Consider the following 21,025-nt stretch of genomic DNA (forward strand, 5'->3'; position numbering starts at 1 on the left):
ATACCACATAACATACAGCATTTTGCAGGTAAAGGAATTCAATATATTTGTTCTAATTGAACTGTGGCTAGTAAATAAAACAAGTCTGAACATGTGAAATGTAACTTGTGTAATACATGGCCAAGTTATATGAGTGGAAAATTGGGTAATCTGGTGATTTATTGTAGCAGATTTTTCTTCCCTTGAATTATTCTTACTCTCTCCTCCTTTTCCTCTTTTGTTCTTCCTTTTTTGCCTTTCTTCCTCTTAACCCGTTCTCAACAAACTTTTAAGACTCAGTTAAATATCATGCTTGCTCTGCATCCTTTATGAATCCTGAAATTTATAATGATCTTTTCTTTTTCTGAAGTCTTATTATACTTACAAGAGAGTGCTGCACAAGTTAGTGCTCACTGCTCTTTTACAGTTGTACCTCAGTTGTTTTAGTTAATCTCACCTTCTTAGCCAGGACTTTCCCTTCCAGGACCCAGCCTAAATTAACCTCTGTCACTCTATATAATATCAAAAATTTTTATTTTCTTTGTTATACCTGTCACTGTGTGAAAATCTCATTCATTTTCTTATCTGTCACCACACCCCCAGAATGTATGTTTGATGACAGCAGGGACTTTGCCAATCTTGTTAACTGCTATTTTCCCTCGTGCCCAGAAGAGTGTCTGCAATACAGTAGAACTCAATGAATACTTATTAAATGGCCATTTGGACACTGGGTATTTAAGAAGTTCTGTTAAAGGGATTAAACACATGGAACTAATTGAACCTGATCTTTGTAAAGTTTGTTTATGGAAGTAATGGGCATCCTTGGTGACCTAAGTATAATAATGATGGTATGACCTAAGAATAAATGTGGAATATATTTGTGGCAGATGGTTTGGTAATAGGTAACACTGGCAGCTAGTAGAAAAATTCTAAATCTTAGTTGTGCTCCTTAGTTGATCAAGTCTAAATGCTTTTGGCTCAGTACATGTGAACACAGATCTGATTGTCATATACCTTTCAAATGGGAAGATTATAGTGATTCAAGTGGAAATTCAAGAAAATTTGGTTTTAGCCTTGGTAAAGGAAAAGAAAATAGATTTCTCAAAACATCAAGTAATTGGATGTATACCAATATTTTTGTAATGAATTTTATCAATTATGTTGTTGGGTGTCTCACCTATTTCTCTTAGCTCTTCACAAATATAGAACTTGATTCGGGGAAACATTGATTTCCTCCCTACCTGGCAGCAATGCTGTCTCTTTTTTCCTTGATCTTTCATTGTCTTTCCTCTATTATCTTTTTGAAATTGTGGAACACTTTTTTTTTTCCTTAGATATAAACATTCCATTTTTGGTTTCTTTCTCTTGGCCTGAATCCAGTTTTTTTGTTTTAAATTTTGCTAATATCTGTTTATATTTTTGCATTAGTCAAAGATAATAAAATGTCTTCTGGAAGTTTATCTCTGTATGTTCCTTTTTTTTACATGTCTCAGTTTAAAAGAACCATAGGCAATTATGACTATTACTCTAAAAGGGTCATCTTTTCAGGATGTGGTGGGGTGACTTTATATCTGACTGCATCAGCAATTTGTCACACAGCAAAGAAAATTCTGTTGTTTGTTTAGAAAATGTTTTCTAATGCTAGTGACTATTACATTCACATTAAATTAGTCTTCTCAATTTCAATATGTTTTGAACTATGTTGTCATTAATAAGTGAGAGAACATTTCTACATGCATGTACCTGTGTATGTAATCATTTTCAATCATGTAATGCATATAAGAATTTATGTACCAATTTCACAAAAGAAGTTAAAACATTAATTTGCTTACATAATGTGAGAAATTTTTAATATAACTCTTAAAAATTTATTTTTGTTTGCTTTTAGGACCTTAAATAAAGTCTGAAGTAAGTGGAGAATAATGATATTTATATGTGCTACTAAATGCCCAGTCACTTTTTTAAGAACTTTGTATGTATTTCTTCATTTAGTCCTTACAGAATGAGTGATTTTACTCTTTACAATTCACAGGTAGGAAATTGAGGCACAGAGACATGAAGGCATTTACCCACAAGCACACTTGTACCAGGTGTAAGAGCTAGAAATTGACCCCAATTTGTCCAATTTAACTGCTATGCACAATGCCTATACTGTTGATTTCAATGTCATTGAAATTACCTAACTGCAACCACTGAACTATAATTTTAAATTATACTGCATGATCCTCAAATATATTATGGTAAATTGAAAGAAAATTTTTCTTATATTCTATTAAAGAGAAATATTAAACATAATATAAATATTTATATTTTCTGATAATTTGCCAAAATTAATTAGATATTATGTTTCAGATTTCATTGCTATACAGTATAGACTGACTTTAAGAATGGTTAAATATTAGAGGTAATTTTGGAAATTGGGGATGTAGTAATGGTGGCTATTAGATGAAAACATTGGATTTACAGGGTTGTTTTTTCCCCTTAAAGCATTACTTTGTAAATTTTAAAATACCTTAACTATAGCATACAGCTTTGTTATCAATGCAAAAGAACAATATGAGAAACTTGCAAAGCTACATGAAAACATGGAAAAGTTATACCATAGTATAATGGGATACTATGCCATTGATGTGAAGAAGGTGTCCATGGAAGACTTTTTTACTGACTTGAATAACTTCAGAACCACATTCATGGTATGGTAGAAAACTTAATTTGTTTTTTAAAAAGTATTTTTATCTATACTGTCTCACCTATTCTACTTTTATTAATATTTCATTACTTCATTCCACTCTTGACTGTAGTAAAACCTACGTTTCCTGATGTTAAGTTAACTTTAGAAATTTCAGATTTTAAATCTATTGAAAAATGTGTGATTTGTTCTCTTTTTACCCTTTCCAACATTAAGCTGTAATCAGAAATTTTGCTTGAAAAAGTGACAAATTCTAAAGTTCTTCATAGAGACTCCCCTCCTAGCTGATCACAGAGCACTTTTATAATAAGTTTTTGGCTATGAATTTGTTTCTTTATACTTAAGATCGATTTGTATTTTTGTGATATAATTTTACCCAATTCCATCCAGCTCTTGTGAAGCTTTTTTTCCCCCCTTTTCTTAATGCATTGCACAATAAGCTACTTGCAATTTGCCTTTGAATAGATTTTACGTTTGTAGGTTTTCCTTTAGATACTTTAATAGGGAGGTCAGGTCTTTGATGTGGAATCCTTTCATTTAGGCATTAAAAAGATCTTTTGAAAAGCATTAGCTGATTAGATGGGGGAGGAACACACACACACATATTAAAGTGAGAAGGCATTGTTGCCTCTCTAGGGAAACTGGTGATACATTTCTACAACAAAAATTGTTATTCTTATAGATGGTAAGTCATTTCTATATTTCAGCAAGTGTTTGTGGAGATTAAAAAGTTTTGAGGTATAAAGAAAAAGAAGGTTGAATTTAAGGAGCTGTTTCTTTTTTAATCTCAGGGAAACTTTATTGCTGAGTTTATGGGACTTGGTTTTAATTACTTAATTATGATTGATTAGATAGCCTTTTAATAAAAGTACACTATTTTAAAGGAAAACTAGTCTACAGTAAATACATATTTTCTCATAGTTCTAATATATTTCCTCCACAAATTCAAACTGATTCTTTAGATTATTTTTTTACTACCAGAAATGAATTTGGCTGATAAATATATTATGATGTATCTGTAAGTATCATGTACTTTACAATATATTATTTTAAATTTCATAATGTGTTCTCAGGCAGTATAGCTTAGTGGAAATAGTAAAGGCTTTGCAGTCTGAGAGAGCTAGGTTTGGATTCCATGCTAGTTATGTGGCTATAAATATTTAACCTTCCTTAGCCTCAATTTCCGTGTTTGTTGGGGGAGAGGGAGAAATATGCTGGTTCCTTCCTCATAAGCATATTTAAGTATTAAATGAGATAATATACTAAAAATGTTCTTCATAGGTCCTGGCACATGATAGTTGCTCAATAAATTGTTATGCAGTGAAGGGTTAGTTTAGCAGGCTTGGGATGCTCAAACCCTTCTTCATATTGCAAAAAAAGGACTGGATCTTGACTAGCTCTTGAGAGATCTGCCTCTAAGCCCTAGGAATACTCTGCCTGATAAGGGTGTTTTATATACCTGGGGCCTTGGGCCAACCTAGATAGATATGCAAACAATGTGATTTATGGTAAACACCTGTTTTTTTTTTCACCTGGGGCTCTGGGCCACACTATGTCGATGTGACCTATTGGGGAGCCAGAGATTGAATAGCTAAGATTAGTCATGGAGGCAGTCCATGCCTAAGTGACTGACCTCCAATAAAAATCCTTAACAGCAAGGCTGAGGTGAGCTTCCCTGGTTGGTAATACTCTGTACATACTGTTACATATTGTTTTGGGGATAATGAAGCACTGTGCTTGGGACTCCACTGGGTGAAGACAACTAGAAGCTTATAACTAGTTTCTCCAGGAATCTTCCCTATGCACTTTTTTCCATATTGATTTTAATCTGTATCCTTTTGCTGAAATAAACCATAACAATGACTATGATGGCTTTTCTGAGCTATGTGAGTCTTTCCAGCAAATCCTCAAGCCTGTAGATGGTCTTGGGGGCCTCTGACACAATTATGCATAAAGTATAAGATGGATATGTGAAATAACAATACTCTACATATATTATTTTCTCTGAACCAGGCTTTCTTTTAAATGCCTTACATATCATATATTATCTCAATCTTCACAATAATTCTACATCTTTTCACTGTTTATATCCTTCTATGGCAGATGAAGAAACTGAGGCACAGAGATGGAACATAGCTAGCCCAATGTCATACTACTATAAAATGGTGGCACTAGAATTTGAGTTCACATAATCCTCCTCCAGAGTCTGCACTCTGAAATGCTACGTCATGCTGCCTCCTGTATTCTATACTTTGTTTTCCATTTTACTAATAACACTGGCGTTTGGAGGGTTTCCTCTTGAAACAAAGGCCATGTTGTTCATAAGTGATTGAGTTGGGATTTGAATGCAGTTCTAATTCCAAATCTTCCTAAGAACTAAAAGGATTAGAGGGCTTTGGAAATTCTTTGATAACTTGGCATTTCATTACCAAGTTGTGGGAAGAGGAAGAAAGTGTTTGAATGGGAGATGGGTTCAAAAAAGTGGGTAAAGAGAGTGTCAGTTATACTTTGTTTATTTCAGAGTTCCCATGTGTCTTAGAAGTAGCTGCGATCGCACACACATTCATGGACACACCTTACTAAATTAAAATTGTTAGAGCTAAATATAAAAACTTCTTCCTCTAAATAAACCGGAACAGAAATTTTCTGTAAGGATAAAAATAAGCATAAAGAAGACTAGAAGGGAAGTGGTTGTGTCAAGGTATTGAGATTTTACACAGATATTTTATTCTATTTTCTTTCTTTTTTTTTTTTTGGTAAATATGGTTATACTGCTTGGATTTTAGACAAAATATATATCTTTTAAAAGTCCAGAGTTTTAATATTGGCAAAAACTATTGACGAATAAATGTCATGTTTTGTCAGAGTCTTCTGATCTCTTGGGGTGCTCTTAAATTGCATGTTATTCAACTTTGGAAATCAGGTTAACTTGAGTCAGTATGGAAATATTAGGTCTGTAGTTACAGATGTGGAATTTTAACATATTGAAGGTCTGCTCTGGAAAGCTGTGTTAATACTGTAGGCAAAAGTATTTACTTTCTCATTTTTAAAAATACTGTTAAAATGTTTCCATTGTTTCTCCATCCACTGGCATTTAGGTATACTCTTGGTCATGAATAAGCAAGTTCTACCATAAGGTGCAGATCCATTTTTCTCTTACAGAGAATTAGGACCACTGTCCTTACTCCATGCCACCCCCCATGATGGGGATGTTCTCCCTCAAGTTCAGGCCATTGTGCTTACTGTTACCTGTGCTTGCAGCACACCCTCTGTACTTGCCTGGCTTAATTACCGTATGTACCCTTCTGATCTCTGCACAGACATTTCTTCCTCTGGTAACAGCTGTATCTATCTTATTGATCTTTGTGTCCCTAGTACAATTCACGGTTTATAATAGATAAATTTGTTGATTAACAGGTGATCAATGGGTGACATGGTTTAATAGCTAACACATATAGTATCAACCATGTGTCTGGAGCTGTATGTGCTCATATAATCCTTACAACTTAACCAGATATGTGTACTGTTGTTATTCCCATTTTTCAGATGAGAAAACTGAGGAATAGAGAGACCCTGACTTATGCATCATTATGCAGCTGGCAAGGAGCTAATGTGCTTACCCAGGCTGCCTGGCTCCAGAGTCTGTACCATACATGGCTGAAATTTGTCAACTTCTATTAAATGTATAACACTATAGCTGTTTCAAACAGGACTAACTTGAAATCTAAGTCCTCCCCCAAAATAAAAAAGTGGCCATATTTATTTGTAACAGTAGTTTATCCAAAAATTATTTATACTTTAAGATTGTCTTAGAATTTAAACTTAAGCAATTAAAGGCAGGCTATTTATTCAAAGCTTTTTACTATAGTATACCTCTGACTAACTCATATAATCTCTCCTCAGTGCTACTACGATCTCACAACTAACTTGTATAGATGTAGCTCTTCAGGTTCATTTTTTTTTGCTCTATGAGAGCCTTGTTGTAATAGCTGAAGAAGGAACATCTGTTCCGGACTGCTGCCTCAAGCCATGTAGACCAAGGGGAAAAAGTTTCAAAATCTTGTAGCTTCTCTGAGGAACAGCTGTTCATTTGACAGCAGTTTAACTCACCTCTCTTCTACTTTGAGAATTCTCAGTTGGGAATTAATTTTTTTTAAACAATCTACTGTAGGTAATGTGCTCATTGGGAATGGTTCTATTTAGAACAACTGATCAACTTCCCAAGAAATAGGGAGTAAGTTGTATTGTAATTTTGTTTAACTTTATTTCTATTACCATTCTCAACAGAACAAAACCAAAAACAACTGCCACTGATTGAGTACTTGCTTCTTAGCAGACCCTGTGCTAAGGGCTTTACATGTGTAAAGCCTCAGTTAATCTTTGCAGTGTCTTTACAGGTGAGATAACTGTGACATAGAGAAGCTCTGTGCCTTTCAAAGGGGCTTCAAAGTTGGTGGGGGCTAAGATTGCGTGGAAGCCTGCCCGACTCCAAAGCCTGTACTTTTAACAGCTTCAAGTACTCTGCTGCTCAGAGAGCTTGCAAGAAAAGGCAAGGTCGTAATTTTTAAGGGTGTTTTTGATAACTTACTGGAGAGAATCAGCACAGGGTATACTTTTTTTTTATTCTCTGGTATAATAATTTTCTATTTATATTGATGGGCTCATGATAGAAGAATGTTTTCAGGTCTGGTTGTGTTTCAAAGCATAACATGTTCTCCTTTAAAATGAGACGATTATTAATGTAAAGCCTGATTGCTGGGGTGAGGGATAAGGTGAAGGGCAGAAAGTCAGCACCTTTCTGTAATAGATTTTTATTTCCTATGGGACTCATGTGAAGATAAAGTTCAAATTGGAGGTACTAGGTAGCAATATCTGACCGCACACTATAGGCTGAGTAAATTGGTGGCATGTCAACAGCTTATACCAAGTGACGTTCATGTCTTTAGACATACAGTGTTGTATAACAATAATCGTCATTTTGTCTTTGTGGCTGGTTTTAGACTCATTACATACCACTACCAATCTATGTGTTATTAATAAATGGTACCATGCTTCTACAGGATGAATTGAACTCATTATGGAATTTTTGTTGGATTCTGCTAGCAACCTCTTATCCTCCTTAATTTTATTCAACCACTGTAGCAGTTCATGTTTGTTTGCTTTTCAAGTTTGAATCTAGTTTGTCCATCTCTCATTGGTCACTGTGGCCTTGAAGCATAATGCATGTCCTGTTCCCACTTCTCATTCATATTAGAGGATTCTGCGTTAACTGTTTTTTCTCACATGGCCTAAATTACATGGTTTCTTCTTTAATACTCTCTTTTTTTTTTTTTTTTTTTGAGACAGAGTCCCGCTCTGTTGCCTGGGCTAGAGTGAGTGCCGTGGCGTCAGCCTAGCTCACAGCAACCTCAAACTCCTGGGCTTAAGCGATCCTCCTGCCTCAGGCTCCCCAGTAGCTGGGACTACAGGCATGCGCCACCATGCCCGGCTAATTTTTTTCTATATATATTTTAGTAGGAAAGATAATTTCTTTCTATTTTTTTTTTTTTTTTTTTTTTTTTTTTTAGTAGAGACAGGGTCTCGCTCTTGCTCAGGCTGGTGTCGAACTCCTGACCTTGAGCGATCCACCCACCTCGGCCTCCCAGAGTGCTAGGATTACAGGTGTGAGCCACTGCGCCCGGCCCCTTCTTTAATACTCTCATTTCTTATCCTGCTGCTGCTGCTTTTTTATCATTGGACTATCTTTTGCTATTCTCTTTCTATATCCGAAATTATTAGCACAGTACAACACCCTTAGCTCCTTAAGCAAATTTCATCTGACACCTTACTTGTTTTGCTTAACATCTCTTCTTAAAGAAATAGTTCCTAATGTGATCACCTCTTTAGAGCCCTTTGTTATTTGTCTCCTTACAGATATTCTGTTTCAAAAGAATTTTTCTACCAAATTACTTACTAAAAATGTGTCATTTTTTTCTGTTTTAATTAGACATGTAACTGCTAAGTGCAACCCCTCTGAGTTTGCAATATCATATATTCTCATATGCAGTACTTTTTGATTTCTATAGCTCTTTTCTGGAAAAAAAAACTAGACATCCTTTCTTATTAATAGTTACTCAAACCATGAATATTTGGAAACTCCACTTGGGGGTTAAGATTTAGAAGACAACAAAAAAATCCTTGCCTTAAAAGAGATTACCACTGCATACAGAAGGAGTAGGGTAACATTATATTGCAGGTTTTTTCTTTTTTTTATATATGGATATAGATATAAGAGCCAAACTTAGTAGTTATTATTTTCTAATTTATAAAAGCCAGTCTGTTCTTCCCTAAACTTTATTTTCCACATATAACTCCCATTTGAATTATTTGTGATGACAAAGAGAGAAATGCTTAGCCCTGGTTTCTTTAAATTTTAAGTGATTAATGAATTCTGCCTGTGATAGGCTTCACCCATTTTGTATGTCTGTAATAGTGATATTTTGCTGCTTGCCTCACTAGTAGGAAGACAGTAGTGGTTGAGATGCAGGTCCTGGCATTAGAGCACCCAGGGTTTGAGTCCCGTCTCTGCATATTATTAGTAATATGATTGTAGACAAGTTATTTAAACTTACTGACCCTCAGTTTCCTGAAAATGAAAGCACATTTTTCTTAGGGATGTTGCATTTTGAAGATCAAATGACATAATGTACATATACACTCAAAACAAGTTAGCTATGTACAAACAATAGAAGTATAATAATTTTACATTTCCTGTCTTTTTACAGTGGGGTAGATATTTTTAGTATTTTATCATTTTTATTTTATGCTTCCATGTAGAATACTGTAAATGGAATAGTTACCTATTTCTCGTATATAGTTCTGTCTTTAGGTTATTTCTACAGTTTTGTTAAAGTTGTGTTTCATCTAAAGATTTGTCATTCATGGTATTTACAGATTTTAAGTCAATTTTTGGTTTATACAATTGAAATCCATGTAGTGAACAAATATAAAATCAATTATAACTCATTTGGTCTTGCTGCATCTGTTGATCAAATATAATTTATTATCCTTACTGAATTTTCAGACTAAAGTAGTGAAGTGCCAAACAGAAATGAAATCATGCAATGAGAAGGTATTTTTAGGGTAAAATTTTTTTGATAAGGAGGGCAGCCAGAACAAAACTCAGTTTGCCAAATCATTTAAATTACACACATTTGATGCTTGTCAGCTCTAAATCCCATTTATGCTGACTACTACGTAGACCAACAGGAACGTCAAAGCACTAAGCATTTCCTGTTTGCTCCTAAAATCTTGTAGATTGACTCATATGTTGTTAGTGAAAAGAAAATTATGTACAAGTCCTATGGTGGAGTGTTGAGCCAGCTTGTGTAATTATAATAGGAAGCATCTTCTGGCCTTGCTTATTTTGGTGGGCTTAAAACTTGGAAAATTGTATTTGAAGTCTTTTCATGTAAGACTTATGTCTTCATTAGCACCTTTGTTATTCTGAGATCATACTTGGAGCTACAAAACTCTAAACCTAGAATAAAATATTCTAACTATAGGACCTTCTTTCTTATTATCCTTTAGTATCTGTTTATTTAAAGAAACAGATCAATTTCAGGTGCTGAATATTTTGAGTTTGCAACTGAAAATAATATAATTCTGATAGATTAGGAAATCTTTACTCTTTAGGCTTTTCACAATGAAAACAAACCTAGACTAATAGGCTTTATTTTTTTCTTTACTGATAAGATTTATTCTTACTATGTATTCACTGCTCAATGGGATCATAAATGCATTTGACTGACAGGTTCTGCATGATTAAATAACTGGTAATTTTTATTTCCCTTTTACATTTTAAGTATTTTTCTTTGTTCACTGAAATAATATAGTAAAAGATAAGGGCAGATTATTCTAATATAATAATGAGAACAACAAAAGATTGATAGTGAAAGGAAAAGAAATCAATTAAGTAACTAATATGTAAGAAGATATATTAACTCTTAATTGAAAAGGCAACACTAAATTAGGATACCATGAAGCAAAAATAAATAAGATGGTATGTTCTTTGTATGTCAGATGTAGTGGTCACTTCTACATTTTTTTCACACACACACATACATCCTGGAAGTGGGGGGAGAAACAAAATATGCATTATTAACTTAAGGCTATTTTTTATGTTGTTTTAAACATAACCAGGTTCACTTGGGCATTGTGGGTCTTTAGTTCTATGTTTCCTTTGGGGAGGTGATTAGCAATAGCTAAAAAAAAAAAAAATTCTACCCTGTCACCAAGCCTACCTTTAGGCACTACATGATTGCCATCTTGTACATACTTGCTGGGCCTCTGTTTAGCCTCATAATTAGGAGATTTAAGAAGAATATTTTATAGTATATTACTTCAGAGCACAAGGGAGGAGAACGTACAATGGAAAATCAAATTATACTTTGAGAAAATGTTTATTATGAATATTTTATACTTTATTAAAGAAATGTTAAGTAGGCTGAAGTATCTCATTTACTTGATAATTTTGCAGAGTGTTCCAAGGAATTGCAACAAACTCATAGCAAAGTTATGAAGGGTCAGTAATGTTACATCCCCGATGGGTTAATAAGTAATTTGTTCTTTTATCTGAGACTGACTTCACAATAAAGAGCAACTTGAAGCTGAAACTGTGTGATCATCAGTACCTGCACATCCTTTGGGACAGTCTAGTTTTGCTCCTCAAAGGATAGTTTTCCATTTTCATAAGTTTCACGGTCATAAAAAGTTCAACTAATAACAACTCATATTGAATGTTAAAATGATGAATTGTACTAGAGCATAGTATATCATACTCTCCTATTCTCATTGATAGCATTTTTAATTGGATTTGCTAATACTAGAAAAATTAATTAGATTAATTTTAGTGTCATTCTAGATTTCTTTCTAAAATATCTACCTTGTAATATAAAGAGGTTTCTAAGAATAAACATTTTCCATGAAGTAGTTAGAATTCATTGTTTATTTTTTTGTGCAAATTTGGAGAGAATTTTTATATTTAGTTACCAAAGAAAATAATTTTGACAGAAAACTGACAAGTAGATCTCATATTTTTATATTCTTAAAGACTTTTATGATGTGTATGAATTTTTAAAAAATTAGTTTTCTTTCCTGCTCCATTAAAGGAATATGTACAAGAATATAAGAATGCATTTTTAAGGCTTTTTTTCAAATTAAAATATTTTCCATTTATTGTTGAAGAGAAAGTCATCAAGAGTTTGTAGAAACTAGTCATCAAGTATAGTAGGATGTTTTCTCTTCTCAAGGTTAAATAAGCTCCAAGCAAGGTGTCTAGCAAGGTAAATGTGTTGACCCTGTAAGTGGTTGTTTACTTTGAGAAAATAGCCTTGTTTTCATAGCATCCAATACTCACTTCCCTAAAAAGCATAGCAATTTAAACTAAATTTGTCTAATCTCATTTTAGGGACTTGGGAAAAAAATTGAACACTTGGTAGAAAGAAAATTTTTTTAGTTTAGTGAAAACTGGACTAAAGAGATAGATCCCTGGCTTGTATAGTGTGAGTATCCATTAATGTTGAAAGAAATATAACTCTGAACAAGAAGACATTTATATGCCTTTAAATACTTTTTTCAAATAATAAAATGTCTACTAGTTTTCAAAGTCAAAAAAATATACAGAATATTATAATATGTGAAAAATGTTGAGTTGGGTAGATGACGCTATTTAAGTGGGCTAAGACTCAGAAATAGAGATGAAGTATGATCAAAAAGTCAGGATCTATAGCAGTCTACTTGTATTTAATACTATCATTTTTATATTTCATGTTTTATTGCAATTTTATAACATAAAATAAGACTGATCTATCTGTCAAGTAAAGGCATATTTGGAATATAGAGTATTTATAAAGCTTTTACGGGAAGAGGGGAAAATGCACATTGGTATTTTGAATTTTACTTTTGGGGAAAAATATATAACACATTTTAATTGTATCATTGGGCAGTTTTTATGTTAATTTATTAGGCATGTCTGGTGAGAAAAGCACTGGAAAGTAAACTAACTCTTTTTTTCCAGAATAAAATCTCATAATACATATTAGATTTAGAAGTATTAAAAACAATGTGCATATATATGTAAATTAAATCTTTAGAGGTATAATAGCTAGGCTTGAGGTTGAGAACTACATCTTGCCTTCCATATTTAATTCACCGCTATAGCTTCCCTGCCAAGTAATGCAGCCTGTATTGGATGTAACCATTTTACTCTTAATCAACTCAGTGTACCATCATATTCCAACATCTCTGAATAGAAAGCATTTATATTCTCATAGGAACTATGAAAACTTGTACTCCCCCATATGGTTGATGGAAGCATATGTAACTGATGTAAGCTAGAAAGTAGCTCTTTCTTGAATTATTGTTGGATAAATGTGTTTGTGGCACTTGATTAACAATATTGTAATAATGAAAATAAAGATGTTATAATAAAATAATATTTGTTAACATTTGTATAGGGCTAACATATATGTCACGCTATGATGTAAGCCATTTACATGTATGAACTCATTTAATTCTTCAAATATCCCTATATAGTAGGTATCATCCCACTTTATAGTAGAGGAATGGAAACGTAGTCACACAACTACTTAGTGCTAGATGATTATTTAAACCAAAATAATATGACTTCAGATTTCTACCCCCTTACCATTATACTGTCTTTCTAATAGGTACCAAATAAGTTCAGGCAGATTTTTAAAAATAATTTCTAAAAGTGGTGAAATGTCATACTTAATGTATACTTAATATATTCTTTAACATATTCTTGATCTTTAATTTAACAAACTTTTTTGAGTGCTTGCTCAGGACTGACTTTATATGACTGCCCAATTACCTTTGTTTGCCTCTGGATCCTAGAACACACATGTATAAGGTACCCCCAAAAATATAGTGTACAAGAACTGCCACATTATATAGATGTTTTTAAGAAATAAATTAAGATCTCTATGTTGTTCAACCTTATAGAAGAACACACTTTTGAGGACATTGCTTATCACAATATGTTTTACTAGGGACTCTTAAAGATCTATCCCACCACAATACAACAAACTATTTTAAAACATGCTTGTCTTGTGAGAAACTAAGGGAAATCTCCAAGGCAAAAGTGGCTGAAGAGAAAAGAACAAAGTTGAAAACTGAATGTTGAGCACAGATAAGCAAAGGTTCGAGCCAGGCTTGCCCTGGGATGCAAAGACTTATACAACAAGCCCGGGACAAAAGGAAATTAAGCTCACCCAGGTTAGAAATGATCCCTGGTGTTTTACAGAAGCAAATTCAAAGTTCTGTGTCAGAAGACAATTACTATTTAGTTTCTCAAGATTCTCACAAATTAGATTTAATCAAATAAGAACACTCAATCCCAATCACCAAACATACAAAGAAACGGGATTGTGTGATGATCAATAAAAAAATAAACAATAAATATAGGCCCCTAAGACTCCAGATAAGGAATAACAACACGTGAAATGTTTAAGGAAATAGAAGATGAGATTTTAAAAAGAGAAAAAGAAACAGGGAACTACTAAAATGACCAAGCAGCTTTGAACAAAAACCAAATAGAAATTATGGAAATGGAAGTATGATGGTTGAAAATTAAATATTCAGTGGATCAAAAAGCAGATTATGCTTAGCTAAGGAAAGAAATGGTGGTCCGCACAGTAGATCTAAATAACTTGTCTGGAATGTTCTCTGGGGAGACAGCATGATTAGAAGTGTAATGTACTTGTTAAGAAACATGGAGGACAGGATGAGAAGGCCTACCACTGTGTAATGAAAGGACCAGAAGAATAGATTCAAAAGAATGAATGAAAGACAGTGTTTAAAATGACGGCTGAGAATTTTCCAGACCAAGAATCCATAGAACAGGAAGTACAACCTATACCAAGCAAGATAAATAAAGTGAAACTTACTTCAAAAAAAAAATAAATCAGTGAAACTGCAGAACATCAAAGATAAAAAATAGCAGCTGGAGAGAAAATTATGACCCCCAAAGCAACAACAGTTAGATGCAGATTATTTCTCATCAGTCTGAAGAAAGTGAGGTATATTCAAATGATGAGCAAAAATAAATGGTCTTCTAATTTGAGGTGTACCTAGCCAAGGCTCTTTATAGCACAAGGGCAGAATTATTTAATTTTTTAACTAAACAAAACGAGAGTGTTTTTCATCAACATCCCTTTGTGAAATTATCTTCTAAAATACGAATTGGCAAACTTTTTCTTAAAAGCCAGATAGAAAATATTTTAGGTTTGCAATCTCTGTTGCAAACATTTAACTCTGGTGTACCAGTGCAAAAGCAGCCATAACTAATATGCAAATGAATGGATATGGCTATGTTCCAATAAAACTTTATTTACAAAAACATGTGGTCACTCCAAGGATTGTATTTTGCTTATCCCTGCTTTAAAGGGTGTATTTAAAGCAACAAATTTCAAAAAGAAAGATTTAAGAGACAAGAAGGCATACCTACCATGAAAGCAAATATAAAAAAATGAAGTATTCAATGAAACAATGTTATATAAATTGAGTAGAAGAGATGCTTGGGATTCAGGTGTTCCATGTTCTCTGTATTGTTCAAAGGGCAGAAAGAGAGATAAAGATATCAGTTACCTTAGGACTTGGTAAGTTGTTAATTTGTGTAATAAAATTACAAAAATAACCAGTAAAAGGATAGAAGTATCAGGTATAAATTTCAAACTGTATGGGGAGAAATGGACCAAGAAAGACACACATACACACACACAAAATAAATCCAGAAAAATAAAAATAAAAGCATAGATAATGCTGAATAAATGCAAGGCAGTAGAAACAAATATTTCATAAATCTAGATAATTTTTTTGAAAAGATTGTAAGAATTAGATATAAAACAAAAACTAGTGTTACACACTTTATAAGAGACCTGCCTATAACCAAAGGATATAGAAAGTTGTGAAGTAACAGGACAGTTAATGAAATACAAGACAAATATTAATCACAAGAAAGAGGGAAACTATGTTAACACACAAGATAGACTTAAGACATTAATTACTTCATGACGGTAAATAGCTTAATTCCCTTGAAAAATACAGTTCAAAAATTGAATGTGCGTAATAACATAGCCCCAAAATGACAATGTAAAAATTGATAAACTATAGGGATAAGTTGACAGATTAAGCATTATGTTAAAGAACTTTAACAAAGTTCTTAATGGTAAGTCAAGCATAAGAATATTATTAAACATATGGGACCATTAAAGAATTCAGCAGTTGTTTTGATTAGCATATGTAGAATCCAAGATCAGTAATTAAAGAATACACATTTTTGTCAGGCACAAGTGGTACTTTTATAGAACTGATTACATACTAGAGACCATGAAAGTATTCGTGAAAAATTTTTAAGTATCAGCTTTATTCATTGACCACAATAACATGAAATTAGAAATAAAAAGGTTGAAATTTTAAAACCTTTATTTTGAAAATTCTAAAAAACGTTTAAAAAGTCATGTGTCAAGAATAAAATCCTAGAAAAAAAAGTAGACCTGGACAATATTGAAAATACCTCACATTAGAATTTGTGGGATAAAATAAAATTGGTATGAAGAAATTTATACCATAAGAGAATAACTTGAATGTGCTTAACATAAAGAAAAGATAAATATTTAAGATGATGGATATCCTAATTACCCTGGTTTAGTCTTTACTTATTATATAAATGTATCAAATTATCACATGTACCCCCAAAATATGTGCATCTATTATGTATCAATTAAAAAAAACTAAAAACCACAATCAGACAAAATGTGGTAAGCATCTGACTTCAGAAATTATAAAAGGAATTGTATGATTCTAGAGAAAATAGAGGCATGGAATGAAGGATTAAATGAAGACAAAAGTGGCACAGAGAACTTAAAAGGCAAAAATGTGGTTATTTTGAAAAGTTAATTAGTTAAATTTGTGAAAATATTTATCACGAAAAACAGAAGAAAAATAAATAATACTGATGATTAAAAATGATACATAACTAAAGATATAGAAAAAAGTAAAAAAAGAACAATCTATAAAAATTTGTAGGTCACAAGTGGAAAAGTTAGATGAAATGGATACATTTCTCGAAAAAAAAAAAAACCAAAATTACTTTAAAGGAAATAGCTTGAAAAGTTTTGTAATTTAATTTAATTTTTACATTAATTTAATGTAATTTTTAATTTAATTTATTGACTTCTTTTTAATCTTCCAACAAATTAAGTACTTGGTCAAGAAGGTTTTACAGATGAATTTTACCAAATTTCAATGAAATGATTATCCCAAATGAATAGAGTAAAAAATAAAAAATGACTAAATGTTCAAAAAGCATAAGTTCTTCCTGTCCAAGTTGAGTTTATCTCAGAAATTAGAGTATGATTTAATATTAGAATATCCATAAATATGATTGACTTTAAAGGAAAAAAATCATGAGATTTTTCTCAAGAGATTCAGAAAACCCTGATCAGATTTCAAAACAAGAAGTACAAACTAATTCAACCCTCTACCACTAAATGGGAAACTAGGGACAAAGGGAAACCTCTTAACCTAGTAATGGGGATTTAACTCCTAGTCAGTACAAGGAAGACATGAAAAGTGTAACAATTGAAATGGAAGAAATTAAGCTGTCCTTATGGCTCTCTATCAATAATAAAGGAATGTATAGGAAAACTATCAAATAAGAAAAATTATTAATGGCATATATAAAAATTATATTTTTATACATTGGTTACAAACCATTAGAAATCATAATTTTAAAAGAAGGGCACCATTTGTAATAGCAACAGAATGATAAGGTTAAGAGTTTATCTAACAAAGATGCCCAACACCTGAATGGAAAAAAATAAGATTTTTTTCAAAATACTTTTTAAAAGACCCAAGTTAATGAAGAGCCACATCATGTTCATAGATAAAGAGACTCAAAATTGTAAAGATATCTATTCAAAATTCTAGTAGTTCTTTTCAAAGAACCTTAAGTCTATTCTAAAGTACAAATGAAAGAGCAAAGGCCCAAGAATATCAAAGACATTTCCAAAAAAGAGAAATAAGATGTAAGCCATGATAAATAAGACAGTTTTATTGCTGCAAATGTGGATAAATTGATCAAGTGGACCAACAAGCCCCCAAACAGATCAACACATATATGGCCACTGGAAATCCCAGAGAGGTAACTTTGCAGACTAATGGGGGAAGGATGGGGAAAAAGTGAATTAAATCCCCACCTCATAACATTCAAAAACATTGATTCCATCAAGGGATAAATAGATTTTAAAGATGTAGTAAATATACACAATGGAATACTATTCAGCTATAAAAAATGTCATTTGTGACAATTGGTTAAACCTAGGGGACATTATGTTAAGTGAAATAAGCCATTCATAGAGAGACAAATACTGTATGATCTTACCTATGTGTGGAATCTAAAAAGTTAAATTCATAGAAGTAGAAAGTAGAATGGTGTTTACCAGTCTCTACCTGGGGGTGGGAGGGTGCCAAGTTTTAAGAACACTCAAAGAATTTCTTTTTGCAAAACATAGCTGAAAGTAGCTGGTGGTAGTCCAATTTATTTGCCAATTGTCTAAATAAAAAAACCAGGTCAAGAATAAGATGATTTAAAAAGAAATTCAAAGTCTTATAGCCAACTCTGCTTAGGTCTGGCTCATCCTTAACTTCCTTGCTTTGAATTTAGTATTGAAATAGCTAAAAGGCAATCGTTTCTAGAATAAGGTTGTTCTCTAACTATTCAGCTTTTCTGTTTCAGCCTACTTTTGCTTCTTATATTTGTAATAAATGAAAATCCCAAATTATTTTTTGAACTTGGATATTAGTTTTAGACTAAATACCTATTTCTATGCAGTCTATTGGTATTTTTTCAGCTAAAATTCTTCTCCTTATAATAGTTATAATGTCAGAATAAGATATGTTTTAAATGAGATAGGCTTTTAAATGAAAATCAATAGTGCATTTTCCATAAAACAAAATAGCCTTAAGAACTCCTTCAGACCATATTTCTAAATATAAACATTATTTTTATAGGTCTTGGAAAGTAATTTTTATTGCCCAATAGAATACTAAAAGGGTGTGGCAATTATATCTGATAATAGATGGTCTATTAAATGCTCACATTGAAATGTATCCAGTCTTTAGAGTAGAAAATTCACATCAGAAGATGTTATACCTTAATTAGATTCATAAATAAACTACCTGATATATTATTTATTTATCTATTGGAGGTTCCTCTGATTCATTTCCCTCAAGCAAAAGATACAGTTTTGCTTCCTGAAATTTACCTATTCTTTTCTCCATCACAAACCACTCTTCCTACCCCGTGTCCCTATAGATACAAATATGAGTGCACACACACATACAGATATACAGACTTGCCTTTGCACTCATGCTTATTTTCCACTTTTACAATGCTTTCTCCTACCTTTCTAACTTTCATTGATTTTTATAGCAACCAGTGTCTCATAGTTGATTTTTAATATATATGACCATAATATGAAGCAACATAATGGAAAAACACTGTAGCTACATGTCAATATTTGCATTTTATTGCCCCTACTGCTTGCATTACAGTGAACAAGTACTTAACCATTCTGTCTCAGAATGGAGAATGCAGAATCCAATTTGAGATTTGGAGGGTTTGCACGTTAAAGCACATAGTATTGCTGCAGATATTTCATAGCTTACCAATAATAATTACTGTTAATATATGTCAAGAACTGTGAAGAGTTTGAGAGTTTATCTACCAGCAAGCTAACAAGTTAACTTGCCATATTTTCATGGATGTTGGCAGAAGGCAAGATTGTGGGGTCGGAGACAAAGAATAACTAATGCTACAGCATATGTAGCTACAACATAGCTACAGCAGTGACAGTAGCCAGATTAAATAATTGTATATATTCCTAAGCCCACATTCCTAAAGGGCAGTGTGAAGAGGGACAGGTAACACCTATATACATAGTGGTTTGTTTTACTGAGAGGAATCCTGGACTTAGGGAATGCAATCAATCTATTATAATAGGTGGTAAGACTGTCCAACCTTTGCCCCAGTTTATCATTTTGTATAATAACAAATCCATTTGCTTAGGATGTCGATACTACTTCTACTAATACTGTTTGTTATACAAATACCTTTGAAAAGATAGTTTGAAACAAATGTGCTTGATTAGTGCTTGTATCTCACAGTGCTTAGTCTTGCGTTTTTCTGCTTGAAAATATCCAGTTGTTTTTCAGTACCTTAAAAAAAAAAAATCCAACCTCCCTATCTTGGCCTTAAAGACACTAAATTATCAGCATACTTTCTTGACTTCATCTTATACCTCTATACTGGCCTTCTTTCTATCTTCCAAACCCACCACCAACAACCTTTGCATTAGTACTTCCCTCTGCCTGGTATGTTCTTCCTCCAAATCATCACTTAGCTAGCTCCTTGGCATTCAAGATTCAGCTTGAATTAAATGAGAGAGAACAAGACCTTATTCAACCACCCAGTGTAACACCACACACATTCCATCACATCACTCTTTTATTTTTGTTGTTTATTGTCTGTCTCTGCCACCCACCCCACCCCACCCCATCCTACCACATAGAATGTAAATTTGTTTTAGAGTGCTCACCAGTGCACTGGTGCTCGCTCTCACAAGCTCTCTTCTCTCTTTCTCTCTCATCCTTACGACAGTACCGTTTAGTAGTTTCTTAGTATTTATTGAATGAATATATGCATGCATGAGTTAATATTGCCTCTACTCTATGGCTTTTGTTCCTCCTTTTTTCCTTGTACTTTTCCTTTCCTTATTCTGGTCAAAAATATTAAACTTTATTATTTGATTTCAAATGAAGAACTTGTACTATCTCTAGGGTTTAAAAAGAAAGACTACTGCAGTAAAGAACAAATAAAAGCCTCCCCCCAAATAATATGATACTTATAGTTTATTGTACACTTTTCTAATTAATACCATTGGTGATCAACTAGCAATGTGATAATCTGTTTGGTTTCATTGGCACTTAAAGTACAATCTCTGTTAAGAGATTATAATATGATGCCATGCTGTTTTTTGGCACTTACAAAAAATTCATTTTTACTGGCTAATTGCCATTAATGCCATATGCAAGGCATGTCTTGATTTATATAAAACTTAGGAAACAAGAAATTAAATAACTAATCACACATCTTTTGAGACGTTCTTTGGATTAGCATGCTATTATTTGGCTTTGAAATGCCAAATACTTCTTTAGTTATCTTTATGTTGCTTCTCTCTGCATGAGAAAAATTCATAAATGATTGTAATATAAAGTAGCCATTACAAGATTTCA

At 32.7% G+C, this 21,025-nt stretch overlaps 1 protein-coding gene across 1 annotated transcript in view; it reads left to right on the plus strand.

Moving 5' to 3' along the window:
• DIAPH3 (diaphanous related formin 3) overlaps nt 1-21,025 on the plus strand; it is a 445,841-nt gene that overhangs the window by 280,408 nt on the left and 144,408 nt on the right. The window contains exon 24 of the mRNA XM_045566830.1: nt 2,508-2,672. Coding sequence (XP_045422786.1) covers nt 2,508-2,672 — 165 coding nt within the window. The remainder of the gene's footprint in view (nt 1-2,507; nt 2,673-21,025) is intronic.

The sequence above is a fragment of the Lemur catta genome, chromosome 13 (assembly GCF_020740605.2).
Source record: "Lemur catta isolate mLemCat1 chromosome 13, mLemCat1.pri, whole genome shotgun sequence".
Classification (NCBI taxonomy): domain Eukaryota; kingdom Metazoa; phylum Chordata; class Mammalia; order Primates; family Lemuridae; genus Lemur; species Lemur catta.